The sequence below is a fragment of the Melopsittacus undulatus genome, chromosome 2 (assembly GCF_012275295.1).
Source record: "Melopsittacus undulatus isolate bMelUnd1 chromosome 2, bMelUnd1.mat.Z, whole genome shotgun sequence".
NCBI classification, from domain to species: Eukaryota; Metazoa; Chordata; class Aves; order Psittaciformes; family Psittaculidae; genus Melopsittacus; species Melopsittacus undulatus.
Window position 1 is genome coordinate 51,112,663 of NC_047528.1, and position 14,265 is coordinate 51,126,927.

Genomic DNA, 14,265 nt, shown 5'->3' on the forward strand with positions numbered 1-14,265 from the left:
GGACTGGTGATTATTAACCGATGTTCCCACTCTGATGGATTTTTTCAGATGACACAGAAACATTCTGTGTCTGCTCTCCTTTAGAGGATCTGGCTGCTCACTTTTTAGGTGGCCTATTTTGTTCTGCACAATGCAGAAGCCTCCTCATTTTACGGTTGTGTTAATCTCCTCTAATGCATATGCCAATTTGAGGTGTATCCCCCAGATCTATCACTGACAGTGGACCTGACCTTGCCCAGGTGATAACACTCTTAAAAGCCTATCTGTATTCCCTGCATGTTGCCTTACCTTTTCAGCATTCAAATCCTCAGGGAAACCCCAGCAAACAAGGAAGTTGTCCTTCAGGCTTAGAAAGATAAAGCTGGGGGGGGGTTTCTTCTACACCAGAGCTGTATGCACCCTGGAAATCATAAGACAGCAGAGCCATGAAAAAGTCCCAAGTTGCCCAACCTATGCATGGTAAAATTACAAGAAATATTACTGTGGAACAAAGGCATGACGACCCTAGCCTGCTTATCCTGGCTGCAGAACAAATGCTGTTGTCATCCGGTGTTTAACTTATGAGGCAATAACGATTGCTTGTGATTTTGATCCTGCAACAGCTAAAATAATATCCTGTGTTTCGGACCGGAGAGCAAAGCCGTTTCTGAAGGACTCTTCTGTACTTAGTAATACAATAATCTTTTGTGCATTATGAAAATCCAACCATTGAATAATATTCAACTCTGATTTGTAAAATATAGGTAGTTCAAAAATCCTGGGAGTCTGGGGAGGTCCCTGCTGAGTGGAAGTTAGCCAGTATTATTCCAATTTACAAGAAAGGTGTGAAGAAAGACAAGGAAAACTACAGACCTGTTAGTCTAACCTCAGTTCCTGGAAAATTTATGGAGAAGATTATACTGGGTATTACTGAAAGGCATTTAAATACCAATGTAAACATCAGGCACAGTCAATATAGACTCATAAAGGGGAAGTTCTGTTTAACTAATATGATGTCCTTCTACAATGAGGGTCACCCACCTAGTGGATGAAGGGAAGGTGGTGGATGTAGTTTTTCTAGGTTTCAGGAAGACTTTTGGTACTGTCCCTCAACAGCATCCTTCTGGACAAGTTGTCCAACTGCAGGGTGAGCAGGCTCACAGTGCATTGGGTGACGGACTGGTTGAAGGGCAGAGCTCAAAAGGTTGTAGTGGATGGAGCTACATCTGGCTGGCAACTGGTCACCTCAGACATTCCTCAGGGTTCAGTTCTAGGGCCAGTCCTGTTCAATATATTTATCAGTGATCTGGATATGGGAGTTAAACACACTATTAGCAAGTTTGCTGATGGTACCACACTGGGAGGTGCTGTTGGCTCTCTTGAAGGACAAGATGCCACTCAGAGGGATCTAGATAGACTGGAGCATTGGGCAGTCATCAGTGGGATGAAACTTAGCAAGTCAAAATGCTAGACTGCTAGACTCTGCACCTAGGACATAGTAATGTCAGGCCCAAGGATGGACTGGGAGATGAATGGCTGGAGAGCAGCCCTGCAGACGGGTATCGGGAGGTGCCATTTGACAGCAGGCTCAAATAGTAGTCACCAGTGAGCCCTGGCAGCTGGGAGGGCAAACCACATCCTGGGGTGCATCAAACACAGCTCACCAGCTGGTCAAAAGGGATGGTTGTCCCACTGTATCCAGTGCTGGTACAGGCTCACCTTGAGCACTGTGGGCAGTTCAGGACCCCACCATTTAAGAAGAACATGAAGGTCCTTGAATGCATCCAGAGGAGGGCATCAAGGCTGATGGCAGAGATGGAAGAAATATCCTATTAGGAGCAGCTGAGGACCTCGTGGGCTTCTCTGTCTTGGAGAGAAGGAGGCTGAGGGGTAACAGGGCTGAGGAAGAGACGTGGAGAGGGAGGTGCTGATGTCTTCTCCCTGGTACCCAGTTACAGGACTTGTAGAAATGGTTCAAAACTCTGCCAGGGGATGGTTAAACCGGCCATTAGGAAGCATTGCTTTACCAAGAGGGTGGTCAAACACTGGAGCAGGCTTCCCAGAGAGGTGGTCGATGCCTGAAGGGTGTCAGGGTTTAAGAGCCATTTGGACAAAGCCCTTAACAACAAGCTTTAACTTTTGGCCAGACCCAAAGTGGTCAGGCAGTTGGACTAGATGATCACTGTAGGTCCCTTTTAATTGAAATAGTCAATTCTAAGCACTTACTAATAAATCCCACCCCAATGCCATTTTTATGCCCAAGAGTCAATGAGACTTCATAAAAAAAATTAACCATAGGGGTTGATTTTCTAACAAAAAGGTGTGAGCTCTTTTCTTTCCCAATCTGAGGGAATAAATCCACATTCATTAAAATCACCCAGCTCAAAACTGTGTTAATGCAATGATCTGATTAGCTTTTGTACAGAAAAGAACAGGAAGCAGTCCCACAGTGGTCTGAAGAACTTCCAAAAATATCCGGAGTCGCAGCCTGTCCCAAACCACAGGAACAAGAAACAAAGCAAAGGCCAAGTCTTTCACTTTACTGTATAAGTTTAAAATAGTGAGGAAAGCCAAGTAAGAAAAGCCAAAGCTGGTGGCAGAAAGACAGAGATTGAAGGGAGTTACAGGCATGTCTTCATATGGATATTAAACTCCTAGCACAGGAATGGAGAGAAAAGGGACCATTGTTTTCTGGAAGACTGGAAGCTAGAAGATGTCTGAGTTAAGCTCATGACAGAGGGACTTGGAGTTGCACAAGAGAGAGGAGCTAAAAATGTAATAAGGGGAAAAACACAGCCTCACAGGTGGATGTTTTCCAATGTCTAATCCCTGTAGGTCCCAGCCAACACAAAGAAAATGCCAAAGGAGAAGTCTATCTCTTCCAGCTTCCCTTACTTTTCAACAAGGGGGGAATACTCAGCTGTGAACAATGTCATTTTGGGTTTACACCACCACAGATGAGATCAGAAGCTCAACTCCATGTTTTGATTTCAGATGGGAAAGACAGTAAGAACTGGACCAGTAACACAAACATCCTCAGAAGCAGCAGGGTCAGGAGTAGAAAAGAGAAGCCTTCCCCTGGAGCTAAAGTGAGCCTGGTTCTCATGTATGCTGAGACCACTTTACATATTCTGGATAAAATGGGGTTTTCAAGGGAATGAACATATAAATTTTCAGATTGGATATAAGGAAGAAGTCCTTTACTGTGAGGGTGGTGAGGCACTGGAATGTGTTGCCCAAGGAAGTTGGGAATGCTCCATCCCTGGAGGTGTTCAAGGCCAGGTTGGACAGAGCCTTGGGTGACATGGTTTAGTGTGAGGTGTCCCTGCCCATGGAACTTGATGATCCTAAGGTCCTTTCCAACCCAAACCATTCTATCATCCTATGAAATTAGTCCTGCTGGAAGGGTCCTTACTGACAGGCAGAGAGTGGGTTTGAGGTGGAATTAACTTCATCTGTCCTAAGCTACCTCCATGGGCTCCCTCTGGAGTCCCTGTCAGTAGATGGGTGCCTGTCAGAAAAACATGGATCCATGCTGCACATCACAGCCAAAGCCCAGCTCTGTTAAAAGCACAGTGGTCTGGAACAGCAGATTTGGTTGCTGGAGATCACAGTCAGAGCCCACAGCAGCTTCAGCAGGGTTGGTTACCCCCTTCAGCAGGGTCACCCAGCCAGCCTGCCCCTTCCACAGCCCCGATGGGAAGGGATGCCTGCACTTGTCAGGAAGCTCCTCTTCCTCCTTCTCTTCTTCCCAGGGGTTCAGACATAGAAGTCTCCAGGTTGTGCTCCTATCCTGCAAAGCTCGCTCCAGCCTGCTGGGTGTAGTGTGACAGTACACTGAAAACCTCTGATGGGCTCAGCCAAAACTTGTCCAGGCACTAGTCCCTGGATTCAACAAGCTTTACACCAACTAGAGCAGTGTTATCAACAAAAGAATAGGTCAGCTCCCCACAACAAGAAAACACAGTAACCCAGACCTGGTCTCAAGTATTAGATTAGATCCCAGCTGATAGCTGCTTGAACTGGCCTAGCATTCCACCACGAAGAGAAAGCCAGTCTGCAAGAGCTTAAAGTCCTATCCTAGTGGAAAAGATTAAAAACAAACAAAAAAACCAACCAAAACTACAACAGAAAAAAACACCACTTTTTATATATATATATATATATTTTAGGTTTTTTGCTGCCAGGCCCTACAATAAATCATGGAATCACAGAATGGTTTGGATTCGAAGGGACTTTTAAAGCTCATCCAGTTCCAACCTCTCTGTCACAGGCAGGGACACCTTCCACTAGACCAGGTTGCTTGAAGCCCCGTCCAACCTGGCCTTGAACACTGCCAGGGATGGGGCAGCCACAGCTTCTCTGGCAACCTGTGCCAGTGCCTCACCACCCTCACAGGGAAGAATTTCTTCCTAATGTCTAATCTAAATCTATCCTTTTTCTGTTTGAAGCTCTTTCCCCTTGTCCTACCACCACAGACCCTTATGAAAAGTCCCTCTCTAGAGGAACTTGGATTACAATGTCATGTAGATGAGACTTGGAGAGTATTTGGAGAGTACCTAGGAGGCAGAGAGCAGGCAGAAAGCCATCACATCAGTAAACGTGACTGTGGACCCCATTTTATCCTGCTGGGGCGTTAACAGATCAGCACCCTGCTCCCAGTGAACTCTGACACACATCCCGGGGTACACCTTAATGTAGCTGGGTTCTTTTTCCCCTCCCCCCCCCCCTTTTTTTAATGTCTATAAGATGATTACATCCGGGTTTGTGTCCACATGGCAAAACCAAAGAGCATTCATCAGAAGAATAATGATGTAAATGTGGCTCCTTATCCTCCACTGATTGCCTGGCTGGCAAAAAGGTTTAGAAATTGTAACAATAGTTTTGAAATAAATAGGAGGAAAGTAAAGACCGGCAGTGTACTTTCCACATCAATGGCAAATATATTACTGATGTAGAAAGTAAACAGCTTAGAAAAAGAGGAGAAGCTGTGGTGGTTAACTTCAGCCATGTGAGCTGCAGGCTCAAATGCCAGTGCATGAAGATTGAGATAGAAAAGCCCAGTTCACCACCGCACTTTGCAAAACCAGCTATAAAAGCTGTGTTCTCTGTGGATGGATAGTAACAGGAGGCCAGGTGAAATCCAGAGTGCTAAAAAATCTTACCTCCCTGTGTGAACATGGAGCGCTCAATATGGTTGGCACATATGTTCTCTACAAGCATTGCTCAGAACCCCCGCAAGGCTATTTTGGAAGGGGAAAAGGAGGGTGTCTGCATGCAGAAGGAGATGCAAACCTGAAGCTACTAATGCTAAGGAAGCACCTGCCGCGGGGCTGCCCGCTCTCCCTGCGACGCTCACCTGCCGGGCAGGGAGAACCTAAAGCCTCTTTAGGGGCCGCCGCTGTTTGCTCGGGGGTTTGGTGTCGGGTCTGCTCTTCATTGCCCCGACGAGGGGCGCTCCGCTCCGGGGCGCGGCCGGGGGGACCCCGGGGAGGTGCCGGGGGCCGGGAGGGGCGGGGAGGGGGGCGCCGGGAGCTCCCTCTGCTGATTGGGCTGCGTGGCCCTGGGCTGCGGCCGCCACCGCCCCGCTCCTCCGGGTTCCGCTCCTCCGGGTTCCGCTCCGCCTGCCCCAGCCGCTGCCGCCGCCGGGACTCCGCCGCTCTCGGGCTGCCGCCGCCGCGGCTCCGCGCCGCTGCCCGCCCGCCCGCTGACTGCTTGCTGCCGGGCCCATGGCGAGCACGTCGGCGGAGATCATCGCCTTCCTGCTGACCATCTCGGGCTGGGTGCTGGTCTCCTCCACGCTGCCCACCGACTACTGGAAGGTGTCCACCATCGACGGCACCGTCATCACCACCGCCACCTTCTGGGCCAACCTCTGGAAGACCTGCGTGACCGACTCCACTGGTGTCTCCAACTGCAAGGACTTCCCATCCATGCTGGCGCTGGACGGTCAGGCTCCCGCCGAACCCCATCCCAATTTCCCTACCACACATCTCACCTTCCGTGCCGGTCTGCAGGGCTGGGGGCTCCGGGGCATCTCCCAGCGGGGCCGGTGGGCAGCGGGGGTCCGGGGGGCAGTGAGCAGGGCCTGGGGGGCGGCTGGGACCCCGGGAAGGCAAGTGCCCTCATGTCCACTAACAGGTGGCAGAGCACTGCCTGTGCACACCCGTGGAAGTGTGTTTTAATGGCTAAAACCTGCCGATTGAGGTTGTATTTGGAGCCCAGCTGCCAGGTTTAGCTTCTCTCGCTACCTGCTTGTTTTTCCCCCATCTGAAGAACACCATGCGTGTGGATTTGACACAAGAAGAATGCAGAGGAATTTTTCTTGCTGGTTTATTTCCCGACTGTCGTGACATTCCTCTTTTTCTATGGCTTCACCAGCCGTGCAACGGTCGGTGGAGAAGAACAAGCCTTGGCGTCGTTCTGTTTTAATTAATGTTCCTTTGCTTCTCTTGTTAAGCGGTTATTAACTGGGATGTAACTGCTTCGTTGATAAATGACAGTGCAAAAGCTTGGGGCAGTAAGGGATGCAAAGGTATGCAGAAGCAAGGCATAGTTTTACAGCAGAGTTATTTTGTGTAAAGCTGAGAGTTTTGCTGCAGTGCCTAAAACTAAAGGCTGAGTTGGTGCTGTGTCTTTTCCCTGGTTGAGGGGAAACATTTTTGCCCTTTAAGGAAGCCCTAGTGGGAAACTGTGTCACTGCAGGAAATCTTTGCAACTGGTCTTTAGCTGATAAATCTGCACTGGTTATGATAGAACGTTTTGGGTTGGAAGGGACCTTAAAGATCATCCAGTTCCAAACCCCCTACTACGGGCAGAAACACCTGCTACTAGATCAGGGTGCTCAAAACCCCATCCAGCCTGGCCTTGGCCACTTCCTTATGGCTGGTAGTAGCAGGGAAGGTGCAAATGTCATCAGCTTACATAGTCTCAGGAATGGCTATAAAGAAAGGGAGTAAAAGTTTTTAAAATCATGGCACATTTTCCAGTTTTTTATAGTCATAACAGTACAACATACAGTGTCCCAGGGGCTTTGATACAAAAAATCAGGCCTACTGTTCACAGTCTGGCCAGACATTCTCTCTGCACTGGAGTCTGAGGGTGGATTTTGAAGTGAAAGGTTTGCTTCAAAGGAAAAGAAAGTGTACTGATGAAATCACTAATAGAGATAAATATTATCATAACAGGGATTAATATTGTCATGAAGCTAATCACTATCAATATCAGAAAACATTTAACCTCTGTAGGGCTAAAAAACGTCTAAATACTAAAAAGAGGTAGTGTAGGCATCCCTTAAGCATCACTATTGCAGGATGCTTCCTTTGGGTAGAGAAGTAGCATTCAACAGACCTTCTCTTGACCCAGCCCCATGGTGACAGAGGGTGTTACTGGTTCCTCCGAAGAGGTGGGACAGCTGGTGAGCCTCCATTGGCATCAGTCACCTTACGGCCAAGTGTAGCAGCCAAGAACATAGTTTCCAGGCTTGGGCAAGGAGCTGTGGTCTGTGCGCAGGCAGGCATGGAGTGATTGCTGGTGCGCAGTCTTTCAGATCCACTGAATCTATTGTTCAGCTGTTCTTTATTTGAGTTAATCAGGGTTTTAGAGTAAGAAAAGTATAATTACAAAGTGTGCAAAATTGGGAACATTTGGAATTCCAAAATTAAGAAGAAACTTGACAGCAAAGTCCTTACAATGACTTTCTCCAAACACTTGTGTGTTGAAAGCTTGTGCGTTGGGTAACAAGTTCCAACAACTTGCCCAAAAAATGAGTTTCTGAGGCACCTTCTGCACAAGTGAAGCAGCCATCAGAGCACTAACTCATTTAGGGCAGAAGTCAATCTGACATGCTTCTCTGGAAGGGCTATATCCCAGCCTCCTGGCCAGAGTGTTTATCAGTAGCAGAAGGTTCCTGGCTCCAGTGTTGCTCGGTGACATCTCTAAATGCTATAGGGCAAGATCCTGGTTCCCAGGCACACCATGAATGAAAGGCATGCTGGAGAGAGGCTAACATAATCCCCCAGCACCAGCAGTGCTGGATGGCAGTGCGGGATGGAGCAAAAGGGCAACCACCACAGTGAGAGGTGTTTTCAGTAGCTAGCCTAGCCCAGAGTGCCCTCCTCATGGTTAAAGGCCCTCCTGGGAACCTGTCAGCGCCTGACAGTGAGTGTGTGCATCCCCTTTTGACCCAAACCCTTCCCCAGTGCAGGAGCATGCGTGGGGCTGCAGTGCGTCACACATAGCTTAGGATTGGTGTGTCAGCATGAAGCCAAATCTGTCTCAGCTCTCAGGTAGCCTCTTCCTTCCTTCCTCTTCTTCTTCACACTGACTTCAGTGGCTAAGCTGGATCCCAGTCCCTGGGATCAGGAACATGGGAACTTCTAGTTGAAGATGTCCCTGCTCATTGCAGGGGAGTTGGCATAGATGACCTCTGAAAGGTCCTTTGCAACCCAGACTATTCTATGAATCTATGATTCTTCACTCCATCCTCAGATGGGGGAGTCAGAAAACACAAAAAAAGGCAGATCTGCCTTTCCACTTTCCCTGAAGTGTCTGTGAGCAGAAGTAATAACCCTGTAGAGATACATCTGGCAATGACATGTTGCTCTCCTCCAAATGGTAGGGCAGGACTGGGAAATTACCAGAAATACTTTTGCTGCCCCAGGGAAAGGTGATTCTGCTCCACTCCTTCCTCATGGATCTGGAAAGGATTTGCCTCACAGAGTGATTCCTCTTCTATGGAAATGTTTTTTTGTTAAATCTGAAACCTCTGAGTTTTGCTGGACTTCTTGTCCATAGAGACTGCTGAGGTCTGCTAGAGGATCAGAGACAAAATAGGAGGTAAGAAATGGGGCTATCACTATGCCAGTGGCTGGGGCCCTCCCGTGGGATGCAGAACAAGTCCTTTCTTCAGGAGCAGCGTCATAGCTCAGGTCAGGAGTGATCCAGAGATGGTTCCCCATTACCCTTGTTTTAGTTTGCATCACAGACTGGTCTTGGGCTGTGTTCCCCAGATTGCTGAGGGTGGCATTGCATTGGGGCTGCCCCAGTGGCTCTTAGGCCATCACAAGAGTGGCCACCAGAGAAAACCGAATGTGATGCCCTTCCACCTTTATACATACATAATCAATTTGGCCAGCCCTTGTTAAGGACCCAGCCCCACATTCTGTGTGCAAGCAAAAATGTTCTTGCTGTCTGTGGGACTTAAAAACACTTTAGGTTTACTTTTGTGTGCTACTGGGCATGGGTGGAAACATAGTGATGAAATCACCTCTGCAAATGAGGACGTATCAGTTTCCATGTCTCCAACAATGGATCCAATGACCTTTTGCAAGAACAGAGCTGAACAAAAATGTATTTATGAGCTAAAAGAGGGTATTAGAGCTTAGGAGAACATACAAAAGCAGTAGGTGTGTACTTCTGGAAGGAATCTGTGCTTTATCTGTAAGGCAACCTCTTCTATTTCATATGATGCAGACTGCAAGATGCCACCAGAAGCATTTACTGTGAAAGTGACAGTTGCCGGAACATGACATATATATATATATATATATATGTATATATATATTTCTGAGTGTTATATGATATGGATATATGAATTCCTCCTAACTCTTTGTGAGCATGGGAGGCAAGCGTGAGAGCAGCAAGGCAAGAAAGATGAAGTTCTAGAAAGATTAATTTGAATGCAAGACAAAAAACATTTATTAAAAAAAAAAAAAGCCTTGAAATTGGTTTCTCTTGGAATGCTGCTAAACATGACTTTATGAGCATGTTTGTCTGCTTGTCTGCTTGGAACACATGGGGGTATGTTGCTTGGGAGCTTCATTTGGGTGGTCAGTATGTATAGAACAAGCTTCCTGCAGGAGCTGGCATAAATACAGACAACAAACATTTGGAAAGGGGATGGTCTTTGGTCTTGAGTAGAGGAATGTGAAGAAATAGGCAGCTCCCCTTTACATCTCTCTGAAAGATAAGCCTTAGTAAGCAGTATAATGTTCGTGCTTCCTAGGAGGCAAAGAAGAAGTTTAATTACTCTTACAGCCAAATGCTATACATAGTTTTAACCTCAGGTCCATGAAACAGGAGGCTGGATTTGGTGAAAAGGTTGATTTTACCCTTTGATGCTTCCTAATGCTCCAGTTAGCTTAGTGGGACTGACAGAGCCTTCTGCTCTCCCACGTTACCGGTGTAGATTGTGATCTAATTTTTCCATACATTCTGTTCTAAAAACATGTGCCAGTTGGGTGATTGCTGTGGTGAACTGAAACATGTCCTGCTGTGGTTACCCTGCCCAATTTGGTGAAATATTTAGTGAGGAAGGTTATTCATTCAGCAGAACTGAGCAGGCCTCCAGCTCACGCTGTTTATAATTGAAAATGATTTCTGGGTGAGTGAGTTAATTATTTATTGCTGTCTCACTACACTCTGCCTATTGTAGAACTGTATACTGACCTTCAGGAACCACTGCATTTCAGCCCTGTGGTTCCCAGCATATGCTGGTTATTTTGGTTGGGGTGAATATTTACTGTTTCTCCTAGGAGGTTTGGGCATAAATAAAAGTTTAGAGGACCTCCGGGTAAATATGTTCATGGTTCAGCACTTTAATGTGTCAATTAGCTGCTAACAGTGTCAATAAATTGGACCTGTCAAAAATAATAGCTTCTTTGCCAGTCTTCCTCTCCTGCTTTACCTTTGTGCTGCAGGAAATACATCACACACCACCAAAAGTAGTAAAAACCAATTTTTCCATGCCTGTAGCAAAAATTAACAAAGCAGAACTGTTTTCTTCAGGCTTGAGTCTGGCACAAATGACTCTGTCTCTTACATAAAACATGCGAATCGTATGACAGTTACAGTCATGGACCATTGTGTTTCTATAACAGATGGGCTACAGAAGCATGTTGCAAATGGAAGATAGTCTATGTATGCCAACAGAGGTAGATAAGTGCCAGTAAGTTGCGTGCAGCACAGTGCTTGAATTTGGTAGGAATGGTAAAACAGGGTGTTATGTGTTTATGTGTATAAATTGCTTCTTGTGTGCTGCGTGTTGCACAAAGCTGGGAATTAAGGGTGGGTGTACGTGCATGTTGAACACTCTTCAAACACAAAGTGGTCATCCTGGAGCCCATTGGCCTCCAGCAGCGGCTAAAGCGGCTGGCACTCAGGAGAGCAAAAGGCAGCCAAGCAGCAGTGGTAGCCATCTGCAGCTCAAGGGCCTGCCAGCCAGGCACAGATTTCTCTTTAATGAATGTATCCAGTCTCTTTCTGAATCTCTGTAAACCTTTAGCATCCACATACCATATGGAAAGGAGTTCCACAACTTTGTTATATGAACAAGCACATTTTTTGTTTGGAATCTGCTGCCTTCTATTTTTATTAGGTGGCCTTTCTATATTTATTTCCTATATATGAAAGACTTTTATGCAGGGGGGATGGTGATTTTTTGTTATTATGTAAAATTTGCTGTAATAGGCAGTGGAAATGTGGTTTAGCTCTCAACATTTTCACTGACTGGAGATCAAAGCGAAAAGAATGAATGCCCCAATAGTGGAAGTACGTTTTCATTTTACATGAGATGTAACAACAGGTTATAAAGAAAAACATCTTGTGATGGTTATTCAGCTGTGTAAGATTGCAGCGTTCCACCCTGTAAACAGTGATATGAGATTATCACAGTTTCAATTACAAGATATTCTTGGAAGGGAGAAGAGGCCAAGCAGCCCATTGTCCTGCTGAAAGGCCCTGCCCCTGTGAGGTCCAGCTCAGGGTAGCCTCAGCCAGCACAGCAAAGCTGTACGTGGCTAAAGCCAGCCGAAAGCCATTTGTTCAGGCTTACATATGACAGTGGCTTGTTTTATCTCAAGAGGCTACTGCTGTCTGCGAAGCTGAGCAGGGATGTGATTTTCTTGCAGAATGAGGGCCTTCTTGGTGAATCCAGTCCAAATCAGTGGCATGTACAGGCAGGCCCAGGACCCCAGCCAGTGTCACTGCTGCCAGCCTGCTGCCAGTTGTATTGCATCTGCAACATACACACAAGAAGACTGACTTGTTTTGTGCACACAGAGTAGCTCTGGGACCTGCGGCAGCTGCTGCGCAGACCATGTGGAGCTGCTCTTCAAAACCTCTTGGGTACAACCTCTTGCAGATACTATACAATGGGATTATTACTTCACAGCCCTGCGTGCCGTAGTGTGTCTCTTATAAGCTGGGCCCAAGTGATGATGCCATGTGAAGGGCACACGTCACTTTGAAGAACACACTCCATGAATGGCAAGGTGACATCAGTCCAGCCAGGGTCTGACTCAGTTTGCAATAGTGAAGAGTGCCTATCACTGTACAGAGGGAGAGGAGCTACAGTGAAACCCATTGTGGTCCCAGTCCTCACATTAGCTTTACTCTTTCTCACTGCAGGTTACATCCAAGCATGCAGAGGACTGATGATCTCTGCCGTCTGCCTGGGCTTCTTCGGTGCCATTTTTGGACTGGTTGGGATGAAGTGCACTAAAGTCGGAGGCTCCGATCAGACTAAAGCGAAAATAGCTTGTTTAGCTGGACTGATTTTCATACTCTCTGGTAAATATACTTTATGTCTCTAAGTTTGTGTATTTGAAGTCTTATCAGAGCTGCTTCTTTTCCGCAGAAGTCCGGGCACAATTCTCCATGACTCCATTGGCTTCAGGGTCAAGCCCAAAGCTCTTCTGCTGGCTCCACTGAATGGTTTGTCTTATGCTTTTCAGGGTTGTGCTCTATGACTAGTTGTTCCCTGTATGCAAACAGGATTACGTCTGAGTTCTTTGATCCTTCTTTTGTTGCACAAAAGTAAGTACTTTCCTATACCCATAAATCTTTCAAAGATGTAGACCTTAAGTTTCATACTGTGCACCAGAGCCCTTTTAGGCAGTGCGTGTGCTTCTCCTTTTGGACAGAGGAGCAGAGTGGGCTGCAGTTTTACTTAATCACATTTTCCAACTGGAGTATCTGTGTGCTGAGATTTAATGATTTAACCTGCTGGTAGGGTGATTGATTGCTCTGTCATCTCTGTGCCCAGACTCATGGGGCTCAGCAGGGTTCTGCCCTGCTTACTGCAGAGCAGAGTGGGTTAATCAGAAGTGAAGCTTGTGGTTTTGCCAGAGGTGCAGCAAAAGGATTGCACAAGACAGAGGCACTCGTTGGGTGCATCATTCAATGCAAGAGGAAGAAAATTATTTCCTCAAGCTTTCGAGAGGTGGTTTCCATAAAGGTGTTGAGCACTGCACAATCCTGACTCCTCTTGAAGAGGGGTTTCTGCAGGCTATGTGGACTTTTCACTGAGAGATGTTCAAATCCAGGTGGCTGAAATTTGGATCATAAATCTTACTGTAACCCATGATCTTATAAGCACAACAGGATCCATGTCAGAAATAAAGAGCATCCCTAAAGACTCCCTTTAAAGTTCTGTATGTGTACATACATGTGAACTGTAAAGTTCTGTTCTGTGCAAGTTCTCAGGACCTACATAGGCAGCAATTCACAAACCAGTGCTTGGATTTTGGACTCATCTTCACTACTAGGTCTGAAAACACTGGCTGTAAATTACAGCATCATAGACTTTACTGTTTTGGCTCCTTACATAATGTAAATTTATCTTTAAATGGGGCTTTGAGCAACTTGGTCTAGTGGAAGGTGTCCCTGCCCATGACAGGGAGTTGGAACTGGATGACCTTTGAGGTCCCTTCCAACCCAAACCATTCTGTGATTCTGTGATCTTTAAAGGCAAGGATTGCAAAGTTTTTTTGGTAGTGATTCCAGGATATTTCAAGCATTGGGTATACATTTCTCTGAGATCCAAGTAAGGGCTCAGGAAGGAACCCTGGGCTTTTCCTCTTTCTCCTTGATAGAAAGAAAATGGTCTGAATAAATACCACTAACTGAATCCACATTTGCAGTAGGCTGGCACCTACAACACTAGGGCTGTCCCATCTTGAAAACAAATCTGTATTAGTTTCCTCCATAATTCTGCTATAGTTTCTGCTTATTTGGTACGGTAAGGACAGGATCAGAAGGCTTCCAAAAGAAACAAGGTTGTGAGGTACCGTGAACAAAATGGATCCTGTCTATATAGCCCTAAGTTAATTATTTATCAGGCTTACTGTTCCTAGTGAAAAATGCCGTGGTTGCTGCCAGAAGTCCCTTTCCTACACTGTATTCCTACATGCTTTTGCTGCAAAAGAGCAGGCAGACATGGCAGTAAATTTTTACTGCAAGGGAATGAGAAATCCCTTGCAGTTCAAGCACTGAAATAAAGGTGGC

General features: G+C 46.4%; 1 protein-coding gene across 2 annotated transcripts in view; it reads left to right on the forward strand.

Moving 5' to 3' along the window:
• The window catches only part of CLDN10 (claudin 10), a 56,224-nt gene that overhangs the window by 36,372 nt on the left and 5,587 nt on the right, over positions 1 to 14,265 (forward strand). Inside the window, exons 1-3 of one of the 2 annotated variants that reach the window (XM_034074412.1) lie at positions 5,653 to 5,928; positions 12,388 to 12,549; positions 12,714 to 12,795. In XM_034074412.1, the coding sequence (XP_033930303.1) occupies positions 5,709 to 5,928; positions 12,388 to 12,549; positions 12,714 to 12,795 (464 nt within the window). In that variant the 5' untranslated portion in view covers positions 5,653 to 5,708. Of the gene's footprint in view, positions 1 to 5,652; positions 5,929 to 12,387; positions 12,550 to 12,713; positions 12,796 to 14,265 lie in introns of those variants that run through there. The other variant, XM_005144749.2, reaches the window with a different exon arrangement.